Here is a 24,770-nt window from a genome sequence, read left to right on the forward strand (position 1 = left end):
CCTATGATGCTGCTTGGCCTGCTGTGTTCATCCAGCCCTGCACCTTGCAGCATTTTCATTGTGTGTGCTTATCCCCTTCATGACCACACCCCTTCCCATCTCCTCTGGCCCTATCATACCTGCATTACACAGATAATCCTGCATATGTCTGACACTGGTCCATTGGTCCTGCATTGCTCCATCAGGATCCCCCTTCTGAAATACTCACCTTGAGATGCTTGCTCTAAATTAAAGGCACTGCCTATAAAAGTAAGCCTTTACTGCTTAAACTGAATTGAAGCAGAAAATAGATCTTTGGAAGACAGGAAAGCTTTTCATAACTTACTGCTACACAGGCTGATTCCACTTTACCTGCTGGAAACAGTGTCAACCCAGAACAGCTCAAGATAATGAGCCAGTCTGCACCATTTAAGCAAATCGGTTGAAACATTGGCTTATCAAGGATCATTTATAATTATATTTGTCAAGCGGCTCCCATCGATGACCCTCTAATCACAATATTCTCATCAAAGCAGGATGAGTGTCAGTTTGGTTGGGGGTGTAGAACCTATACCCGACAATAAAAAGGTCATGGGTTTAAGTTCTACTCCAGTGTCATGACATTAACCAGGCTGGCAGGAATGCTGCACTGTCATAGTTATTCAGAGGGTTCGGTTTCCTCATTTGGCTGAACCTTAATGGAGATAGTTTTCTGACTCCAAACACTGAGCCAGAGAACAAGCACAAACTCCGAAATGAGCACTGTTTGAATACTCAACTGTGTTGCAGAATTGCCCTTTATTGATCCCACAGCATTATTGAAAGAGGAGCTGGGAATCCTTTCAATGTCCTGTCTAACATGCTGCAGCAAAGAAACACCCAGGTTAATGTGTTATTACTGTTTATGGAACTATACTGTGTATAAAATAATTACTCATCTACATAACAATGGTGATGCGGCCTCAAAAGTTTTGGGGTAATTGAAAGATTCATGAAAACAGCAGTCTACAAACAAGTGCCTTCCTATGGTGGAGCTGGGGATAGAGGCTGTACCAGTACCTTGATCATGTAGGTAATATAGACAGAGGTCAATAATAATCAGAGTATAGTACACATGACTACAAAACCTTAGATTTAAGAACCTGTTAAGTATTGGAATGCTGCCTTCAAATATGAATCGATCCTTGCATGTGTCTTTCAAACACTACCTGCATTTTATCAATATAATTAATAGCAGTGCAATTTAGTTGAATTGTAAAGCACGTGGAATAAACTTTGAGTCTCAATACTTTAATTGTTTTCTCAAATGTGAAGCAGCAGGCTGAGGGCAGCATCCCTGATAAACAGGAAATCAAATGGGGGAAAGAAAACAACATAGCAGCAGCCCCCCAGCTCCAGCTACAGTCAATAACAGACTGATGTGCATTTGCATAAAACTAAACAGAGAGAGAGAGAGGAGAGAGAGATGAGGAGAAGGAGAGAGAAAAGAGATGAGGAGGAGAGAGAAAGAGAGGGCAAGACGGAGTAAGGGCAAGAGAGCAGGCAAAGATCATGGGAACACATCCGAAGAGACAGAAATCACAAAAAGACAGCACACAACAGACAGAAATAAAGAGGGAGAGAGTATATCGAGGGAGTGACAATGAGACTGGGGTGGGGAGGGGACAAAATATTGACCTCTCACAGCGGCAGAGACAGGGCGAGGGGGACAGAGAGACACACAGACACAAAGGGAGTGGAACAGGGAAGGCTAGACACACCAGCATGGTGGGGGAGAGAAATACACACAAACAGGAAACTAGATACAGACCATGATTGGAAGACAGGGGCACACATGAGGAGAGGGAGGGGGGGTAGGCACATGGAGAGACAGAGAGAGAGAGGGGCGTACACAGAGACAGAGGGGGGGGGAGCGCACGCGGAGAGAGAGAGGGAGGAGGACGCACATGGAGAGAGAGAGGGAGGAGGACGCACACTGAGAAAGAGAGAGAGAGGGAGGAAGGCGCACATGGACAGAGAGAGGGAGGTGAGCGCACACAGAGAGGGGGACACACACGGAGAGGTGGGGGGTGCACACGGAGAGAGGGGTGAGGGAGAGACAGAGATGGAGCACACAGGGAGACAGAGAGAGGGTGCAGACACCAAGACAGGGGGGGGGGGTGGGGGGTGGGTAAGAGACAGAGAGAGGCACAGACTCGGTGGTGGGGGGAGGGGGTGGGAAACGCAAGGTTGAGGACGGGGCGCAGGCGGGTACAGGGAGGGAGAGACAGTGAGCGTGAGGGTGCTGGTGCGGAGACGAGAGTGAGCGAGAGCTGGAGGGGTTGTGAACGCAGAGGGAGCAAGAGGGGTGGTTGCATGCGAGAGCGAGGGTGGGAGTCACACCAGCGGAAAGGGTTGTTACGAGCGGTCACGTGCCCACGGAGGGCAATGGGGTGAGTGGTCGTGCATGCGTTGGGGCCAGCTGCGTGCATGCGTGGAGGGAGCAGGAGCTCGGGAGTGTGTGCGCTGACAGAGTGGGACTGAGGACATGCAGGGGGTGGAGGGAAAGAGAGGGGCATGCGCAGATGTGGGGGAGAGAGGGGCAGAGAGTGGCACCCGCGGGGGATGAGAGAGGGGTACACTCGGGGGATGAGAGAGGGCCACACGCGGGGGGGGCGTAGAGAGGGGCACACGCGGGGGGGGGGGGGAGAGGGGGGCACACGCAGAGGGTGTGGGAGAGAGGGGCACACAGATGGGCATAGGGGTTGGAGGGATGGAAGGAGGAAGAAACCAAGAGGGTGGGAATATGAGAGATACAAAAAATAACAGGCTTAAAAACTGAGATAACAGGAGTGCAAGGAATTGAAAGCAAGAGCTAGAAAGAAACAGAAAACTAGGAGACAAGAAGTTGAGCAAAAGTCTGCAATGGTGTTGAAGGGTCACAAGTGACGAGGCTAGCTGATGTGCTGACCGTCTGATGATACTGACATGTTGTAGATGCTGTGAGAGGCTCAGCACAGGGTGTGTGGACAGCTGCAGTCTTCCGGGGTGAGAAATCTACTGCATGCAGAGGACTATCACTGAAACCGAATTCCTGCTTGCTCTCGCATCCCTTACCAACCACTGCACGGACAAAAACAAACACTGAGAGTCCCTGTTCAGGGAGTGACTGAGTTCCAGTCACTTGGAGCACTGCCTGAAGCATCTTCGCCTGTAGCTGTTTGCCTGTTCTCACCTGGTCTCTGATGCGGCTGTGCTTGCTGTCCTTCTTCATTTGAAGTGCCTCAAATGCCACCTTCTGCATCTCCGCCTGAAAGCACAGAATCATTTAGAAACTTACAGCACAAAAATAGGCCATTCGGTCCAGCACCGCCATGCCAGCTCCACAGCAGCTTCTCTCCATCCTATCCAATCTCCTGTTACATGGACCAATGCTAGTCCTTGTGCTAATAAGCTCCATATTCTAAGCACTTTCTGGCTGGAAATTTCTCCTAGTTAATCAACAGAAACTCCATCTTGGAACAATTAGAACACAATTTCAGGCCTTAATGCACTCTAACAGGAGTTGCACCTAATTCCACTAAACCATGTAAGCTTTGCCATTGATAATGTTGGACTCCTGGCTGTCAATTCTAAACATGGTCAACACCTAAACCTTTCTCTCTCTCCAACTGTTAGTCCCACAAGTCCTGGCCACCTCTGATGCCCTGCTCAAAGCTTCTTATTTGTCAATGAACTGACCGGGGAGCTGGCTGTGTGACTACAACTAAAACTTGCATTGGTATAGCATCCTGATCCACATCCTGAGGTGGCCCACCGGAACATCAAACAGAATTCATCGCGGTGCACTTCCCAACGACAGCCTCACAAACATCAGAAGTCATTGGGTAGTGACCTGAAGCTGGAATCACAGGCAATTTTCTCCTTTTCCTGAGTCTCACAGACAGTGGGACTCACTGCAACACTCGCTCTGTCCAGCGTACAGCCGCGGGAGCGAAGTGGGGGTGTGCAGGATGCTGCCAGACCTGCTGAGCTTTTCCAGCAATTTCTGTTTTCGTCTTTGCTTTTAACTTGTTCTTACTGTGTGTTTTGCCTCTGGAACAGCAACTGTTCAGCATTCTCCCATTTGCACCCAAGGCACATCTTTCGTTTCTGTTCTTGTCCCATTACTACTTCCTTTTTAACTGTATATCACCAAACCTTTTGTCATGTAATCTCTCTGGTCATAGACCTTCACTTTCGTTCTCTTTCCAGCCTCTCCCATTTACTTAAACGTTTGACATTTTGAATTTCTCCCAGTTCAATGAACCATTCACCCTCCTTCCATTGATAGATGTGCACTCCAAACTTTCTCCTTTTCGACTGTCTTGGTGCAAGGGTTTCTCACAACAGTGAGAGACGACAGCTCAATGACACACTCAGACTCACCTCCGAGAGGATCTGTGAAATGGTCTTGTTTTGGTCCAGCTGCTGCCAGGCATGAATCTGCTGGAGTTTACCATCCATTTCAGCCATGCTGTAAAACAGAACAGAATTCATTGCAAACAACATCACATACAAAACACTTAGAAGCCTCCGAGTATCCGAAGGTTAGGTTCCATTGTTCTGGGTTTCCTCCAGCAGTGACCAAACTGGGCTCTTCCTGTTCCATATCGCCACTCAATTAAGTTACAGTTGCCAGTGTAGCCTCTAATAATGATTCACTTTTTGTTTTAATTCACTCATGGGATGGCGGCGCCTCTGGCTGGGCCAGCATTTATTGCCCATCCCTAACTGCACACGAGGGCAGTTAAGAGTCAACCACATTGCTGTGGGTCTGGAGTCACATGTAGGCCAGACCACATAAGAATAGCAGTTTCCTTCCATAAAAAGGACATTAGTGAACCAGATGGGTTTTTCCGACAATCAACTGTGGTTTCATGGTCATCATTAGAATCTAAATGCCAGATTTTTTTAAAAATTGAATTCAAATTCCACCACCTGCCTTGGTGGGATTTGAACCCAGGTTCCCAGAACATTAGCTGAGCATGATGATACCACTAAGCCTTTGCCTCCTGATGTTAGCTCTGCACCTCTTGGAGGATATTGTGCCAGTCCTTTTAAAATGCTCATCATGATCTGATTTGCAGGCTGTTTAAATATTTAGGATCAAATTATCAACTTAAAAACAAAATGTCTCTATCGGGTTAGTACCCGTGTGGCCCACCCTTCATCACCCCAGGTCGTTGCTGGTTATTCTGTACCTCGAACTGGCCTCGTCCACCAGCTGACGCCGCCTCGTCTCATAAACCATCTGCAGGATCTTGTTCATCGAGCTCTCCGACAGCATTTCCTGCATCGCAGCTGCAAGACGCCAGGAGAGAAAGGGGAGCTAGAGCTTTACACAAAGTCATTAAAGTAGGAAAACATTCCAAGTCCTCTCACAGGAGTGCAGGCCAATGACAGCTGACACATAACCTCAAAAGGTAATTATTTGGACAGGTCAAAGAGGTTGGTTTGAAGTAGTGTCTTGGAGGAGGAGAAAGGGATAGAAAGGCTCAGAGAGGAAATTCCAGACCTTAGGACCTAGACAGCTGAAGGCACAGCAGCCCATGGAGAGGTGAAGCAAGTGGGACAGGTATAATAAGGCAGAGTTGGAGGAATGCAGGAAACTGGAACTTGTAGGCCAAAGGCCACAAACAGCGAGGCTGAGGTGATGGAGGGATTTGAAGACCTGGGTACTAAGTGAATGAGTGAGTATGCACAGGGCTGACTGGGGTCAGTGAAGCACTGGGCAGCAGAGAACATGCAGCTGTCAAGCACAACAACGATGGCAGGGCAGACTGCCCGCAGAGATTTTGCCACAGGCATCTTCTACCCAGCATCGTGACTAGACAATGGTTTTTATGGTCACCATCACGGAGAATAGTTTTATATTCCACATTTATCCAGAGAATTTAAATCCCATTAGCTGTTACAGCAGGATCTGAAACTGTGTCTCAAGAGCATTAGCCCAGACTCCTGGATGACTAACCCAGTGACATTGTCACTCGCCTCTACCCCCCGTGCCATGCAGTGTCACTGTTGGGGTTCTCTGTGGAAATGGTCAGACCTCCGCAGCACTCGCCATAAGACTGCACTCCTGGCTGAATGAACAAGGTTCACCATTTAGTATAAAAAGACCATCGAGGACCAATCTAGTTCAGATAGAAAAAAAATTTATATTAAGAACACATGCAGCCTCTCCTGCCTCCCCGCCCCCCGACACTCAGCATTCATCTCCTGAAGACATTCAGTTGGGAGCGCCAGCTCTCAATACAATTCAATTGGAAGACTCGCAATCAAAACCAATTACTTTCAGTTGGTCATACTCGTCTCTGAGTTGGAATGTTATGGGTTCAAATCTCACTCCTGAAACTTGGTCACAAAGTCTAAGCTGAGGGAATGCTGCTCTGCCAAAAGTACCATTAACCCAGATGACAATAATTCAGTAGAGTACTTTGTTGCCCGTAAGTCACTTTGGAACACACCGAAGTTGTGGGAAGCAGTATAAACTCATCGTTACCCTCTTTAAAGTGTTTTACGCCAATGCAGTACTTAGAACTGCAGTCAGTACTGTAATGTAGGAAATACTGCTGCAATTTGTGCACGGCAAACTTTCACAAATAGTAATGTGATAATGCTCAGGTAATTGATTTTACAGCAATGCTGTTTGAGGGATCAATATTGGCCAGAGCACCCAGGGAGGTGGAGGTGATCACGGAGAAGAACTCCCCTCCACCTTTTACATCCACACAAAGGGGCAAATTGGGCCTCGGGTTAGTGTCTCACCAGAGAGTGCAGTACTGCCTCAGTACAGCTTTGGAGTGTTAGCCAGGGTTAGACTCTCAATTCTCCAACAATCCATTACCCTCTGCCTCAGACATGAGCAAGCCTTTAGTTGGTTTCAGCAATAACGCCCCTCCCTGGTACTAATAGGGTGAGGTACCCGCTTGTGCTGTGCCCCCACGACTGCCAGCTGGAGTCACAACTGTGTGCATCACAAGGAATATCAGGTTCATGTCAAGCAACGGGATTTCAAAACACACCTAATTCAAGAATCCAAATGAATGAAGAAAGGTTAAAGGGCATATTGCTGACCTGCCACTTCTCTCTTTCGCAGCCTCTCCTTCTCCTCCTGTGAAATGGCCATCAGCTGGTCCATCCTCAGCCTGTGGAAAGATTGACAGCACTATAATGACCAACAGTGCCAGCTGACAGGCTCAGAGTTGTTAAAACCCCATTAACAATGCTCCCTGATTTTTTTGGTTATTCTTAAAGGTGAGTGTCATTGGCAAGGCCAGCATTTGTTGCCTGTCCCTAATTGCCTTTGAACTGATTACCTTGCGAGGCCATTTCCACCAGTGCAGTTCAGAGTAATTGCTATAGATTCAGGGTCATATGTAAACCATACCAGGTGAGCACGGCAGATTTCCACCTCCAAACAACATTAGTGAATCAGACAGGCTTTTAATGGCTAAATGGTTGCCATTAAATTCGCTTTTTTAAAAAAATGTCCTTTAGGGAAGGAAAGTGCCCTCCTTACCTGGTCTCATCTACATGTGACTCCAGACCCGCAGCTCTTTAGTTGACCCTTGACTGCCCTCTGGGGTGGGCAATAAATTTTGGCCCAGCCAGTGATGCCCTCATCCCATGAACGAATAAAACAAAAGTACAAATTTCACCATATGCCATGGGGGATTTGAACACTGATGTCCACAGCATTATCCCAGGCCTCTGAAAGTACCACACCAGCACCTCTCTGAATATCAAGGAGCAACTGACTTCTCCTTTTGGTTCCCACACCATAAACGGACTTGACTGTTGGGAGCAAAAACTGTCACAGGTTTGGACAAGCTGTTCCACTTGGCCAATGTAGTGTTCTGAGAAAGGGTCACCAGATCCGAAATGTTAACTCTGATTTCTTTTCACAGATGCTGCCAGACCTGCTGAACTTTTCCAGCAATCTCTGTTTTAGTGTCTAACGCTAATGGACTGGATTAACAATGCTCAGTAACAGGGTTCCAGCTACAAAGAAGATAGCACAGGGCACTGGGGGAGGCTGGAGAGGGCTTACTGAGTGACAATGTGAGGGAGATGGATTAACATCAGTAGAGCTACAGTCAGTAACACAGTGTGCTGGGGAGAGGGGTTACTGAGTGACAGCGTGAAGGAGCTGGATGCATTCTTGGAAGATCAAATCCAGGTGCAATTTATACAATAGGCAGAACCCTTAGGAGCATTAACATACGGAGGGATCTAGGTGTACAGGTCCATAGATCCCTGAAAGTGAAAATAAGGGTGGATATGGTGATCAAGAAGGCATACAGCACACTTGCCTCCATCGGCCAGGGCATCGAATATAAACGTTGGTAAGTTATGTTACAGCTGTGTAAAACTTTAGTGAGGCTACATTTGGAATATTATGTGCAATACCAGTCACCACACTACCAGAAGGATGTGGATGCAGTGGAGAGGATGCAGACAAGGTTTACCAGGATGTTGCCTGGTCTGGAGGATTTGATTTATGAGGAGAAGTTGGATAAATTTGTATTGTTTTCACTGGAAAGTTGGAGGCTGAGGGGTGACCTGACACAGGTCTACACAATTATGAGAGGCATAGATAGGGTGGATAGTCAGAGGCTTTTTCTTAGGGTGGAAAGGTCAACTACAGGAGGGCACAGGTTCAAGGTGAGGGGGGAAACTTTTTCCACACAGAGGGTGGTGGGTACCTGGAATGCACTGCCAGTGGAGGTGATGGAAGCAGGCGCGTTAGCAATGTTTAAGGTGTGGCATGGTAGACACACGAACGGGAGGCGAACACAGGGATAGAAACCAAGCATGGGCAATAAGTATTGGGTCTAAATAAGATTAGTAATTGGTGCTGGCTTGGTAGGCCAAAGGGCCTGTGCCGGTGCTGTAGAGTTTTGTTCTTTGGATTAATATCAGTAGCAAAATACTGAGGATGCTGGAAATCTGCAATAAAACCAGAAAATGCTGGAGAAACTCGGCAGACTTGGCAGTAACTGTGGGGGGAGACACAGAATTAACAGTGAGCCTGATATGTTTTCTTTATCTGCAGGGTTCCTCCAGCATTTTCTGGTTTTATTTAGGAGAACCAAAATGTGATTGGTTATTGTAATGGTTTTACCTCTCTACACTTTGAGACAGTGATAGGTTTGAATCCCAGACTTTCGTGTGTCCCCATTGCAATTCTTACCTCTCTTTTTCCAGTGATTCCAGCAACATCGAGTTTTGCTTCCTTCTGAAAGAGAAGTAATTGGTTTAAAAAATACCTTTTCACATGATAAGGAAAGCCAGCAATCCTGCCCTTCAAATTAAAACAAAATCTCTCCTTGGTGGAAGGCAACATAGAATCATAGAATTTCTACTGTGTGGAAGCAAGCCAATTGGTCCATCGAATCAACAGCAACCCTCCGAACAGCATCCCATCCAGACCCACCGCCCCACCCTATTCCTGTGGCATTTCCCATGGCTAACCCATCTAGCGTGCACATCCCTGGACACCATGGGCAATTTAGCATGGCCAATCCACCTAACCTGCACATCTTTGGACTGTGGGAGGAAACCGGAGGAAACCCACACAGACACAGGGAGAACGTGCAAACTCCACACAGACAGTCGCCCAAGGCTGGAATTGAACTTGGGTCCCTGGTGCTGTGAGGCAGCAGTGCTAACCACTGAGCCATTGTGCTGTTGAAACATGTTGGCCTAACAGTTCAGGTAGGACTGGGGTCAGACATCAAGCCCAGGCCACTCAGTGAGACCTGCAGTGGTTGAACTTTTGCTATTCTGCACTGTCCTTTTGGAGGTCACTGAGTGATTAAATGACCAGTTATGTTCACACAGAAGAAGCTCAGTCAGAAAGGGGCTGTTGTACTGTCCGCCTTGAGGCTCTGCCGCGGCACAGATGCCACGGAGTCAGATGTTTGTGGGTTCAAGTTCCTCTCCCGAGAAGCCACTGTCTTTGATCACTGCCAGAAATGAAGTCACTAGTCCATCAGCTCCATCTCTGACAACTGCCTTACAATGAGCAATGTCGTCAGAAATCTCTGTGTCACATTTCACCAAGAAGCGAGTTTCCAAACTCAAGTACAAACCATTCGGACTGCCTTTTACTGGCTCTCAATCAGATAATGTCTCCATTTTACAAACTTCAAACTTTTGAATTCCCTCCAATGGCCTCACTCCGCCCCATAACCACATCCGTGCCTTCAATGGTTCTGCATTCCTCTAGCTCTAATAATTACAATTTTGATCACTTAACCATGGCTTTTAGTTGCCTAGCCTCTCAACAGGCTCTTACTTCCAGCATTCCCTTCCTAAACTCTCCATTTCTCTCACTCTCCTGTTTCATGAAACCCTTCTATCAAGCATTTGGTCACCTGTACTGATTTCTTCTATCGCTTGGTACTAAAAAACGTTTATGGCAATATCATATTAGTCCACACCATGAATGTTTGATGTTTGTAAAGCCACTTGTCGTTCACTTCAGTACTTCACAGAAGTGTTATAAAGCAAAATTTGATACAGCAGGTTTTATAGCAGGTGACCAAAAGATTTCAAGGAGCATTTTAAGAGAGGAAAGCAAAATTGAAGAGCTGAGAGGCTGAGGGAGAGAATTCCGGAGCTCCATGCCCAGGGCAGCTAAAGCCACCGACATTGACCCAATTAAATTCAGGGATGCTCACTTCAGGAGTGCTACACTGTCAGAAGTGCCAACTTTCAGCCGAGGCCTGCTCTACCCTCTCAGATGGATATAATAGATCCCAAAGCACAGTATCAAAGAGCAGAAACAGGGCAGCTCTCACAGCACCAAAGACAATGCAGGGCTGGGGAAAGAAAAGATGAAAGTTAACTTTTATTTTTGAAAACCTCTTGACAACTTCACATTGGCACATGAAGGGAGAGGGAGAATAGTTGACATTTGAAGTTGGTGGTCTCACCAGGAGGAGCTTTTGTCAGGACCAAACTTTAATTTGATTTTCTTCTTGCAGGAGCTGGCGGACGACTTGTAGGAAGTAAAAAAAGTAAACGTCCCATCACTTCTGATTCACCCTAGTCTCCATGACCTCCCCTGGCCCCAGTGCCCCACACTCACATTAATGCTTCTAGAATTTGATACTATGTATGATCACACTGTCTCAGTCTGAATCATGTGTGATATTGACAGACACGGATCAGGATATGTCCTGAGTCAGTCAGTCTCTAACGGGATAGTACTCTCACAGGATGAAGGACAGCAGCCTTTGATGAAGCAGGTACACTATGGATGCTGTGTCAGTAAGATCATGCAAGTCAAACCAGGTAACTTGTAGTCCTAGTTGCCATCCACTCACCTCTCACTGTCCTCCAGCAAAGTGCGGATGAGGTTCGTCGCTCCGTGTTCTCCCCGTTTTAACTCCTCCTGCAGTCGCTGGCGCTCCACCTCCAGATGGCGCTGCTGGTCTCGGAGACCCTGATCCAGCCTTCCCTGCTCCTGCGGTAACACGATGAGGGTCAGGCACAAAATGAAACTTAAAGACGTGGGAAAGGGACGGCAAGTTGTCCCCACTGAAGTAGTGAATAAGACAAGGCATGGCGAGCAGAAACCAAGAAAGGGTGCTAATAAACCTGGGAGTAAAGTTACAGCAAATGGCAAGTGGCAGAGGAGGTAGAGTTATTCCAGCTAAGAAGGTGGGGGCTGAAGCAGGTTCCAACACCAGAATCCCTCCCTGGGATGAGAATCCTGAACTGTTTTGTCAGTCACATTTTTTAAGTGCATTGCAGTGAAGCTGCTCACCTTTCAATAAAACTCAGCCATCAGCTCCTGGGAGGTTCAGACTGCCCTGTGCCCGATGCTGCCCAGGGGAACTGTGAAAAATAACCAAACCTTCAACATGTGTTAATCGTTGATTTTCCACAGTTGGATCCTGCAGTACTACCTACCGAGCAGGGAGCTGTCCACAGTCCCAGCCAACAATCCTCTCTCAACCAACTCCCCAATAAATCTCTCTGCTCAGCTTTTTGGTTACCATACTCCGAAAGGGGAGTGTGGACCTCAGTAGGAGCCCATGGTTATGCTTAGTAAAGTATACAGTGGTTTCTCACTACCTTGTTCAGATTGCTAACCAGGGATCTCTCCTGTCCTTTTGGTCTGCCATTGGTGAGGGTGGGAAGGAGTTCGAGGTTGATGCCAGTTTGACCAGGTTATGGATACATCTTCCTTGACCTAGCAGTTCTTGGATAGTATTCACTGCACTAAAAGACATCCCCCAAAAATATTTCGTATCTCCTTTGCGATTTTTGAACATTACCATCCATACATTAATTTCCTGACCTAAGTTACTTCAAATCAAGATGCTCAGGAGGGCAAGTGGCCAGGGGACACAGATTTAAGATAATTGGCAAAACAACCAGAAGAAAGACTTTTTTTTTAAACATTGTGAGTAACATGATCAGGAATGCACTGTCTGCAAAGTATGGTGGAAGCAGATTCATCAATAATTTTAAGAATGGAACAGGAACAATACCGGCAATGAGAACAGAGGCAGGGCAACAGTGTTAAGTAGATAACTCTTTCAAGGAGCTGATATAATGGGCAGAAGGGTCTCTTATAGCACTGTACAATTCATCCCTGAAAAGTATGAAAACTGTTTTCAATTTATAATGGCCAAATTTAAGTCAAGATCATGTTATTTAGCCAGCGCGAGGGACAAAGCGAGATGCCACTGACAACTGTCTTAACATGTAGCCACGCCCCCCACCCCCTAACCTACCAATGGTGCTGAAAAGCGACAAAGGGATACAGAAAACCAATCACAAACAAGTAATATTCAGAGATATGCCACACACCAAGAACCATGGGGTAAGGAGTAACTAGTGTGAGGTAAACTGGGAAGAGGCCAGTTCTGTCTGTCCCCAGAACTGGAAGGTAAGATGTTAGATCTGTTTGAAATTTTCAAAATCATGTGGGGGCTAGGTTGAGTGACAAGATGAAACCATTCCCATTTCTAAAAGGATCAAGAACAAGAGGGCACAGATTTAAAGTGATTTGCAAAAGAAGCAAGTGTGACGTGAGGGAAAAAAAACCTTTTCCAAACAAATGAGAATGCACTGCCTGGAAATGCAGACGTAGGTTCAAATCAAGGCACGCAAGAGGACATTGTTTCTCTAAATCATGATCAGTTGAAGAGTCAGTACAGACACAATGGGCCAAATAGCCTCCTTCTGAAATTCTGTAACAAGTGATATTGACCAGCATCAATCAACAGGGGCCTGCACCAACCTAGAAACGGCCCCCCCGAGTTATACATTGTTTCACACTGGTATGGACCCTGTCCACCATCTTTCACCTAGTCTATTCACCCCTGGTTACCTGCTTCACTGACATCAGGACTTGCTCCTTGTGACTGTTGTTCCTCAGGATGAGCTGTGTCCGCTCCCGCTGTTCCTCATTCAGCCGCCGCTCAAAATCCAGCTTTGCCTGCTGCTTCTGTTCCTGAAGGCACGAGACACAGCACTTTAAACTATATGTCAGAGCTACCTGGCTACGTGGTGTCACTGTAGCACTGATTCCACACCCACAGTGATGGGCACGTCACAGTTAGCACCCACTATGGTGTGGTGACAACTTGTACCCAGCTTTGATGGGCTGAGCTGCAGAATCCAAGAAGGGTCCAGGTTCATTGTGGATTCAAATGAAGCACTGCAATAGGCTGGCAGAAATGGCCACAGCGTGTTAGAAGGCACAGGGGAGACAGAGGAGTAAGGAAATCAACCAGGGCTTCCTCTCTAGCCCCAGTGCTTTTCAGTCATCCCTACTGGAAAATGTGTGCAGGTGACCTGTCATTCCTTATTCCAACTAACACAGTTATCACAACCCTTACTGGAATAGTGTTTCTGCGTGACTTGTGACTGTGCAATAGTTCAGGGGAGCAAATCTTCCGGCAAATTTCCGTCAGGAAACCCAATACCATAGAAAGGAAACAATACCCGCAAGGAGGCAATTATCCAAACAGCACAGTTCATGTCTATAGACTAGCCCCAAATCAAATGGTCAACATCAAACCATGTGCCATCTAGCTGGGCAATTCTTCTAAATCAGGGCACCCTGACAGGTTCACACTGGCCAGCGACTGGGTGGGTGTGTGCTGGAGACTGTTGGGAATGGCCAGTGACTGAGGGAAATGTGCTGGAACACTGCTGGGAATGGCCAGTGACTGGGTGTGTGTGTGCTGGAGGCTGCTGGGAATGGCTAATGACTGAGGGAAATGTGCTGGGAGACTGTTGGGAATGGCCAGTGACTGATGAGAAATGTGCTGACAATGGCCAGTGATTGGGGTGAGGAGGGCAAAAATGTGCTGGAAGTCTGCTGGGAATGGCCAGTAATTGGATGGGTATATGCTCAGAGGCTGCTGGAACCTGATACTGACTGGGACCAGGAGGAAGTGCTCTGGCAGTCTGCTGGGACTAGTCAGTTTGAAATGGGAGAGAGTCTAGCAGAAAGTGTGGACAGAAGAACAAAGACCAGGACTGTTTCAAAGAGGCATGATGTATAGACGAAAGCAGACCCTCTGTTCAGAGGAAAATTCCAAGTTTCTAAGAATTTCAAAGTTGCCAGGTCTAATGAGGATTGCTAATTGTTGGAAAAGCCTATTTGGTTCACTAACGCCTTTTTTGGAAGGAAATCACAATTCTTATTTGGTCTCACTTACATATGACTCCAGATCCACAGTAATGAGGTTAACTCTTGACTACCTTAGAAGTGATTACAAAGAACCAAAGAAGAAAGCAGAGGAGTTGGAGGTGGACCATGTGGAGGAAAGGGTAGGGTGGAAATTCGAAGCAATGATAAATGCAGGCCCAGCCAGCGACACCTATGTCTCATGAATGAATTTTAAAAAAACACAGCTACATGCAACATGACCCACTGGGTTTGTTTGCAGATAGAAATGTAAAACAACTACATTTAACTTAAAACACATCTTTTGATCTGAAAAGTATACGGATACTTTGAAACCACGCCGTTTACCTGCTGCCTTCAAAACCTTTCCTACATCAATGTAAATCACAAGACTCAGTTAAATGCTCTCACAGATTGACCACCTCCTCAAGAGATGGTTATAGAAACTGCTGTAGTTATACTTCTAATACCTCAACATAATATGGCTGCCCTTTGATCTGTAATTATCTCAGGCCTGTCTGCCAACCTTTCAAGTTATGTACCCCCTCAATTATCCTATGTTTAAAATGAGCAATTACCAAACTGAAAACAAGTTTTTAACACATGAATGTGTAACAATTGTGTGTTAGAATATTCAACATGAATTTGGAAAAATTCGGTACATTAAAACTCTGCACGATGGGATAAGAATGGGAAAAGCTTTTGGCCGCTGGAATTCTATACCATGATTAGGATCAGGGATAGATTTAGAGAATAAGAATTCTGCACAACAGCAGTGAGGGAGAACAGATTTGATCCAATGGAACTGTTTTTATGTTCTTACATGGAATGTGGACAGTACAGGCAAGGTCAGTATTTGTTGCCCATCCCTAATTTCTATTGAGCTCATTGGTGGTTCAGTGGTTAGCACTGCTGCCTCGCAGTGCCAGGGACCTGGGTTCAAATCCACCCTCGGGCGACTATCTGTGTGGAGTTTGCAAGTTCTCCCCTGCATGGGTTCCAGAACCAGGGGTCACAGTATGAGGTTTTGGGGTAGACGATTTAGGACAGAGATGAGGAGACATTTCTTCACCCAAAGAGTGGTGAGCCTGTGGAATTCATTACCACAGGAGGTAGTTGATGCCAAAAACATTGAATGTATTCAAGAGGCGACTAGACATAGCACCTGGGGCGAATGGGATCAAAGGTTATGGGGAGAAAGCAGGATTAGGCTATTGAACTGGATGATCAGCCATGATCATGGAGAATGGCGGAGCAGGCTCGAAGTGCCGAATGGCCTCCTCCTGCTCCTTTCTTCTATGTTTCCTTCCACAGCCCAAAGATGTGCAGGTGGGTGGATTGGCCATGCTAAATTGCCCATAGTGTCTAGTGACTTGCAGGCCAGATGGATTAGCCATTGAAATGCAGGGTTATGGGGATAAGGTAAGGGGTAGGTCTGGGTGGAATGCTCTTCGGAGGGTTGGTGTGAACTCGATGGGCTGAATGATTTGCTTCCAAACTGTAGGTATCCTATGATTAATTGACCACCTCAGAGGGCAGTTCAATGTCCACCATATTGCTCTGGGTCTGGAGTCATATATAGGCCAGATGAGGTAAGGATGGCAGATTCGTTCTCTGAAGGGCATCAGTGAGCCAGATGGGTTCTTCTGACATTTGACAGTGGGCACTAAACCAATATTAGACATGCTTTTTAAGTTTCTAACTTGAATTCAAATTTCACCATTTGCCGTGGTGGGATTGAACCCGTGATCCCAGAGCATTAGCTTGGGGCACAGTCTAGTGACATTACCTCTTCAGTTACTATAGTGGCTTGAAACAAGGCAAGCATTTTCCCTTAATGGAATATTGCACCATGAATAACGCAAGTATCTGAACAACTGGAATACAATCAAATGGGACTGAGTGGAAGAGAGTTTGTGCACTGAGTCATTTAAAGAACAGGAGGCAGCTATTTGACAATCCAGCTCTCTTGGGAGAAATGCAGTCAGTCCCATTCTCTGATCTAACCCCATAACCCTGCTAGTTTATTCCCTTCAAATATTCATCCAATTTTCTTTCCAAAATAGTCATCAGCATTGATGTCAATACTGGAATCAACAATGATCAATCCATTGAGATTTATAATAAAATCATAATCGGATCAACGACAAGGAGCAGCAGCTCTGCACACTTTCTTACCTTCCTCTTTTCGTAATCCATGAATTTGCTCTGCAAATAAAAGAAAACGCCTGTAAATATAGTGACCACAAACAGACCCTTCAAACACCACACTGTGCACCTCACTGGTCACTGGCGAGTGTCTTGGCTCAGTGTGCAGTATCCCAGGGAGCTGGTTCATTTGATGGATGGGATTGGAGGAGGGGAATGGCAGGAGGAGGGAGGCAAAACGGGTGCCAAAGCTTCCAAATGATAATCTGGTCAATCACGGAGTAATACAAAGCGTGGACAGGGGCCAATTCAAACTCCAGCTTCCACTGAATAAACGGAAGTGCTGGGTCAGGGCATCCAGATCTTTTTGACACCTCTTCAAAATAAAGCACAAATGTTGGTCAACACATTTCTCAGAGATGCACCCTGCGGTGACAGTAACATGAACATAATATTGAAAGGGCGTTAACCTCTAATAACTACAGTTATGTAGAAAGCATACCACAAAGCATTTTCTCATCTGTAGTGTTAGGCTTAAACAAATCTCCAAATCAGAGGGTTAAGGATTTATCAGGCATGGCAGGAAGCAATTGAAGGAAAATGCATGAAAAACAGGCTGTGTGTAAAAACAGCCTGTTTTGGCTGGAAGGTAACTACAATGATCCCAGCTGGAATTGGGAAGAGATTGTCTTGCAAAAACATAGACACTTTTAGACCTGTGTTTGCATAAAGGAATATGTGGGAGGAGCACTCAAAGATGGCAATGCAGCACACAATTTGAGGTTTAAAAAAGAGTTAATACTGGGGATTTTTCCCGCTCAGAGGTCCTTGCATCTTTGGACTGGGGTTCACAGACTGGCGCCATGGAATCGGAGATAGTGTTGCGAACGCCAGCCATCACCCAGTAGTCTCTAATGGGCAGAAGGCAGTGAGACTTGCTTTTGATTATGTCTAAAGTAGTTTAAATTAACAGGTTCACTCATTAGTTTGCATATATCTTAAGTAGATTAAGCTAATAAATTTGCTTTATATTGAAGAGCACGTGTCTTCTTGTATTCATTTTCAGCAGACCTTAAAGAACCCGTTATGCACTTTTAGCCTTACAAATACACCACTTCCACAAGCGGAAGCTGACTCTCCAACACCTCCTCCTACATGACTCTGAACAATGACCATAACCACTGAAAGACAAGCCACTGACCTCATGCCCTCTGGTGATCTTAACTACACCCTCTGAATGCATTGACCTTCTTTCCAAACATGTCTGTCCTAATAGACCCACTGTTCCAGTCTGCTCTAGCCCCCTCTGATTTCTTCCGATCTCAACTCTATTTTTACTTCAACTTTTTCAGTCTCTTCCCACACACATCAGTGATTGTTCTGACACCCTCCACCATTTTAAGTTTCCAATTTCTTGGTTGTAACCATGTCTTTTTCACCAGTGATATCCTTGTACATTCCCATCTGCCACCAGGATGTTCTTTCTTGAACAGAAGTCTAACCAGTCTCCATGCAGCACCCTTCTTTCTCTCATTGGGCATGTTCTCATCTTGAAGAACTTCTCTTTCAATACTTTGTTCAAAAAGAAAAGTTGTTGATATGGAAACCCACACGTGCCTTTTTGTGGGACATGTCAGACACTGTAAAGGCAAAAGAGGTTTGGTCTGAAACAATGATGGCTGCATTGGTGCCATTCCCAGTTACGCTCCAGACTGGAAAACCTCATCAACTTTGCTTCTAATTTCCAACTTTATCTTTGCTTCACATGGTCCACCTCCAACTCCTCTACTTTCTTCCTTGATTCTTTGTAACCACTTCCAGGGATAGGCTATTGACCAATATTCACTAAGCCCATGAATACCTTGATTATACTTTCTTGAATCATGTTTCCTATGAGGTTGCTATCATTAAACCTTCCATAATATCTTCCTTTATCCTCAGTTGAGGAATTCTGTGCTTGATGAAGCTCCTGGCCACATAATTCCATTATAAGGAATTCTGCTTTCACTCCATCCCCCGTTCCAGATCAGTTCCTGTTGTCCTCATTTTCCACTCCAACAATCTCTGCAGTTAAAGGATCAAACTTCATTTCCAGTATGTTGCCAACACCAAATATATTTTCCCTTCCCAAAATTCCAAAAGAGACCATTCTCTCTGCGACATTCCTTGATTATCAGTGATATCGCATTCCATCCCACAGCAAGAAGATACAGCACTTTCCCTTACTGATTACTTCCTTCTCATTACCCAAAGCACCCACCATTTTTCCAGGAGATGATTATTTGCACTTCTTTCAATTTGTTATACTGCACTTGCTGTTTATACACTGTCTCCTCTAAACTGGAGAGGCCACAAATAAGTTGGGTGACCTCTTCGTTAGCACCTCAGTTAAGTCCACAAGAATGACTCCTAACATCTATCATTTTAATTCTGCACCATAGCTCACTCTCTGCTCCCAGTCTGCTATAGCGTTCCAACAAAGCTCAACACAAAGCTGAGGAACAGCTACATATTTTTTGACTGGCTATATTACAACACTCCAGACTCACTTCGGACTTTAACAATTTCAGGCTGTAACCTCTATTTCGTTCCTTTGCATTTTGTGCTACATTTTTCTTTCAGATGGCAGCTAGTCACCCCTCTTCTGGACACAATTTTTGGTTTTATCCCCAGACCACACCCACTCCCTTTGATCTGCACCATGCAGCCTTTTGCAATTTAATCTCGACAGTCTCCCACCCTATCACAGACATCCCTTTTAGGGATTTCCCCTAACATTCTGCCCTATCGCTTGTTTGGCACCCCTCTAACACAGTTAACTTTGCCCAGTTCTGATGAAAGGTCATCCACCTGAAACATTCACTCTTTCTCTCCTCACAGATGTTGTCTGACTAAAGTATTTCTCGAATTTTCAGTTTTATTTCAGATTTCTAGCCGCTGCAGTGTTTTGCTTTTGTTTCAATGCAGCACAGAAACAGGACATTTAGTCAGCGTTGGTGCTAATGTTCGATTGCAACCCGTTCCCATACTCCTCTTACTATCAACTTCTCAAGATATCATTCTAATGCTGCCCCTCAAGGACTTATCTAGCTAACTCTGAATAAAAGGACAATAGGATAGTCAGTCCATTATGCCTGTGTTATATTTCTGGATATGCTATCCAATTGGGCCCATTTATCTGCACTTTCCCCACAGCCCTGCAAAAATTCCTCTTCATGTATTTATTCAATTCCTTTTGAAAGTTATCTTTGAAGCTGCTTCAAACATTCTTACAAGTAGTACAATCCAAATGCATGCTTTAAAGTTTATTCATGGGATGCACTTACACGGCCACCATTTACTGCCCATCAGAAAGTGGTGAACAGTTGCTTCCTTGGACCATTGCAGTCAGTGTGGCATAGGTACACCCATAGTGCTGTGAGGGAAGGAGTCCTTTGTTTTAATTCAACGACAGTGAAAGGAAAGTGGTACAGTTCCAGGTTAGAATGGTGTCTGACTTGGAGGAGAACTTGCAGTAGTGTTCCTACTGCTCCTGCAGCCCTTGTTCCTTTAGGTGGTCAAAGCCACAGGTTTGGAAGTTGCAGTTAAGTGGTGAGCTGCTGTGGTATATTTTGTATGTACAGACACCACTGTGTTGCAGTGACAGAGGAAATGAAGGCTTAGTATGGCAGATGGGATACCAATCAAGCAGGTTGACTAATGCTTGACAATAGCAAGTTTCTAGAGTATTATTGGAGCTACGTACACATTTGCTATTCATGTCAATAATTTAAGCACATTATAACCACTCTCTAGGTGAAGCAGTTTCTCAGAATTCCTAATTGGATTTATTAGCAACTATCACGTGTTTGGACTAGTTTATAATGGCACAGAGGCAGAGATTTGCTGGAGCCAAGATGCACTTACAGTCAGTGCTTCTAACCGAGGTAAACACTCAGCCTTGTCAATTAAATTGTGATCAATTATGTACAAATGCCAGTTTGCTTTAGATGCTGAAACTAGCAGATCATGACAGTAAAATATCTTGGCTCAGACTGCTCATGTGAAAGAAAAAACAGCATCAGATTTCACAGCGATTTTATTCCAGGATCTCAATATCAAATACAGCAATCACTTTTAATTTCAGAAACATGGGAGATAGAAATAACTGAACCATGAAATGTGTAACTTGAACTCACAGAACCAGAAATACAGCTTTGAATACTGCATTCAGGCTATCCTCATCTGATCCACTGAACAGCTTGGGTTCTGGCCTGGAACTGCATGTCTAGTTGCATGGTTTGGAGCTCAACATGCACAACCTCTGTGACAGACTCTGCTCAGGTCCATGGCAGCTTCAGGTCCAAGTCATCTTGTATACCTCCTTTTTCTATACAATCCAGCAGCTGAGACACCCTAGATGCTGCTACTGGCAATAGGAGTTGGGATTGGGAGAAAACAGGGAAGTGCAGTCTATTGGCCCAAAACCAGCAAAGTAGGGATCAGTGTAACTTAGATCCCCCTTTTGGAGGTGATATATTCTGCATTGGTAAAACACACCAATGCTGTTTATTCACATTATGTTACTAGTCAATTCTCAATTGTAATATGAAAATACTGGTTAATATGTATTCAGAAGATGAGAAATACAAATCAGGAGCAGGAGTAGGCCATTCAACCCCTTCAAGCCTGCTCTGGTATTCAATAAGATCATGGTTGACCTGATCACGCCCCCAAATCCACATTCTCACCTACCCCTGACGACCTTTCACCCCCTTGCTGATCAAAAATCTATCCTCTTCTACCTTAAAAATATTCAAGCACTCTACTTCCACTTTTTTCAGGAAGAGAGCTCCAAAGACGGTCAAACCAAAGGACAAATTTTGCCCAATCTGTTTTAAATGGGTAACACTAGTTCTAGATTCTTCCATAAGACAAAACAACATCTCCAAATCTCCCCTGTCAAGGCCCTTCAGGAGGTTATAATGTTTCAATCAAGTGACCTACCTTATCCAACATTTCTTCATACAACAATCCCATACTGCAGGTATTAATCGAGTATATCTCCTCTGAACTACTTCCAGCACATTTACATTTTTTTCCTTCAATAAGCTGACTAGGACTGTGCACAGTCGTCCAGATACTGTCTAGCTAGTGCCCTGTATAATGTCCCTACTTTTGTATTCAATTGCATTTACAATAAATTATAACTTGGCATTATCTTTCCTAACTACTTGCTGTAACTGCAGTGACCTTTTGTGATTCATGCACAACAGCACCCAGATCCTTCTGCACCTCAGAGCTCTGCAATCTCTCATCATTTAGACAATGCTTTTTGTCATCCTTCCTGCCAAAATGGATAATCTCGAGTATTCCCATATTATTTTAAATTTGTCACACCTTTGTCCACTCAATTACTCCTATCCATATATCTTCTGTAACCTCCCTACGTCCTCTTCACAACTTACTTTCCTACCTATCTTTGTGACATCAACAAATTTGGCAACCATATATTGCATCACCCAGGTCATTTATATAAACTATAAACAGTTGAGGACCCAGCACTGTTCCCTGTGGCACCATCACTCATTATATCTTGCCAAGCTGAAACAGACCCATTTATTCCCACTCTCTGCTCCTGTTAGCTAGTCAATCTTCTATCCATGCCAATTTGCTACGCACTACACTGTCAGCTATTATTTTCTGCATCCTGATTTTTTTTTGAGGATGTGATGATCCAAGTGAAAAGCAAAAGAGCTACAATGCAACGTAACCAGATGACTGAGGAGGTTTCCAGTGTTCCACATGAAAGTCTTTTAGCCAAGCTCAGAGGTGTAGGGAGACAACAAGGACTCCAAATGCTGGAAGCCAGAGCCTATAGGTGTGAGGCTAGAAAAGCACAGCAGGTCAGAAAGCATCCGAGGAGCAGGGAAGTTTGCCCTCGGATGCCATCTAACCTGGTGTGCTTTTCCAGCCTCACGCCTATAGACTCAGAGGTGTAGGGATCCCTGGATAAAGCTTGGGTATGGATGAAAGGTAAGAACTATTGGATATTTATTTCAGGAGTTACTTCAAGGTGGGGCACTGTACAGAGTGGAACGTTACAGGACTGATTGCTGGGGTCAGCAGCGTTTTTAAATTTACAATGACTTGGATCCAGAACCCCAATGTAAGATGTTCAAATCTGCAGATGATGCTAAGTAATAGAGAAAGTTGATTCAGGAGAGTGTCGGTGTGGAGTTGTTGGGCCGAAGGGCCTGTTTCCACACTGTAGGGATTCTATGATTCTCTAAAAATTGTTTAACTTTTACAAATCACTGGTTCGGACTTAGAAAATTGTGTCCAATTCTAGGCACCAAGTATCAGGAAGAATGAAAGCAGAGATTTACCAGAATGGCACTGGAGATGAGAGGGTTCAGTACATGACATGATTCATCATCGGTGTTTACCCCTTGTTAAAAAGACAGTTATTTCTTACGTGCATTGATCATCTGTTGTACATTCTAACAAGGCTGCACAGCTTGATTTCATACCTGAATGGCTTTTCAGTGCAGCCAAGAATGAATTGTCCGATTTTGTTGGAACCACCTGATTATTCTGGATTACCTTTTGTCCCTAACCGCCTGTATCTTTTGCTACTTGAAAGAAGCAACACCATGTGATTATTTCTTGTCCATTTTGTCCTAGTCACTCCAAACATGCCAATGTAGCAAGACTAGAGGCGGACCTGATCAAAGAAAGTTGTTATTTTTGAATCAGAGATAGTAGGAACTGCAGATGCTGGAGAATCCGAAACAACAAGGTGCAGGGCTGGATGAACACAGCAGGCCAAGCAGCATCATAGGAGCAGTTATTTTCATCACTTAATCAATCGGTGGGGACTGAGGACAGTTTTACAATTGATTTATTTGAGTGATGTGGGGAAGAGACGCACTTCAATTAAAAGACCAAACCAAAACTCTGAAGAATACAGAAAAGTTGAGTATCTTTATATTGTAAGCATCCCATTATCCAAATTTTAACTTTCCTTGTTTGTATGAAGGTTATGCAGAGATATTCAAAATTATGAAAGATTTTCAAAGTAAATAAATGAAAATAAAACAGTTTCCCATGATAAGGGTCAGTAGTTAGAAGGCACAAGTGTTAGATAATTGGCAAAAAAAAATCCAGCAGCATAATGTGCCGAATATTTTTAATTCAAGTTACGGTCCTTGAATGAACGACATAAAAGGGCAATGGAAGGATTTGCAACAGTAAATTTCGAAAAGAAGTTTGTTAACATATCAATCAGGAGGGCTAGGCCACTCAGTACCTTCAGCATGCTGCACCATTCACCAAGGCCATGGCTGATCTAATTACTTCACTTTCCTGCCAACTCCCGATAACTTTTCATCCCCTTCCTTATCAAGGATCTGACAACCTCTGCCTTAAAAACATTCAAATATGCTGCTCCCACCACCTTTTGACTGGGAGAATTCCAAAGAGATTCGACCCTTTGAGAGAAAAGCTTGCCTAATGGGCAACTTCTGATTTTTAAGCAGTGACTCCTATGTTCCAGGTTCTCCCACTACAGGAAGCATATTTTCCAAGGTCCCTGTGGATCTTGTGTGCTTCAATCAAGTTTCTTCTTTTCCTTCTGAACTCGAGCAGGCGCAAGCCTGGTGTTGACAACATTTCCTTGTAAGAAAACACACCAATTCCAGTCTTAATCCTGTCAACTACGTTCAACGCATTTTCATTTTTCTTTAAGTAAGTTGGCCAATACTGTGCACAGTACTCCAAATGTGATCTTACCTGTGCCCTGTATAACTGAAGCAAAATCTCCATATTTCATTCTTAATTCCTCTCACAATAAACATTATCATACCTTTCCCAATTACGTCCTGTACATGCATGCTAATCTTTAGTGATGACCGCATTAGCACACCCAAATCTGTCTACAACTCAGAGCTCTGCAATCTATTACCACTTAGATAATATT

At 44.8% G+C, this 24,770-nt stretch overlaps 1 protein-coding gene across 3 annotated transcripts in view; it reads right to left on the reverse strand.

Annotated features, from left to right (window-relative positions):
• The window catches only part of lrsam1 (leucine rich repeat and sterile alpha motif containing 1), a 67,392-nt gene that overhangs the window by 23,055 nt on the left and 19,567 nt on the right, over window positions 1-24,770 (reverse strand). For 2 of the 3 annotated variants that reach the window (XM_048613822.1, XM_048613824.1), the window contains 8 exons: window positions 16,841-16,870; window positions 13,355-13,477; window positions 11,337-11,476; window positions 9,197-9,241; window positions 7,078-7,148; window positions 5,202-5,301; window positions 4,387-4,474; window positions 3,194-3,268 (listed from right to left, as the gene is read on the reverse strand). In XM_048613822.1, the coding sequence (XP_048469779.1) occupies window positions 3,194-3,268; window positions 4,387-4,474; window positions 5,202-5,301; window positions 7,078-7,148; window positions 9,197-9,241; window positions 11,337-11,476; window positions 13,355-13,477; window positions 16,841-16,870 (672 nt within the window). The remainder of the gene's footprint in view (window positions 1-3,193; window positions 3,269-4,386; window positions 4,475-5,201; window positions 5,302-7,077; window positions 7,149-9,196; window positions 9,242-11,336; window positions 11,477-13,354; window positions 13,478-16,840; window positions 16,871-24,770) is intronic. The other variant, XM_048613823.1, reaches the window with a different exon arrangement.

Source organism: Rhincodon typus, chromosome 28 (assembly GCF_021869965.1).
Source record: "Rhincodon typus isolate 14 chromosome 28, sRhiTyp1.1, whole genome shotgun sequence".
NCBI lineage: Eukaryota > Metazoa > Chordata > Chondrichthyes > Orectolobiformes > Rhincodontidae > Rhincodon > Rhincodon typus.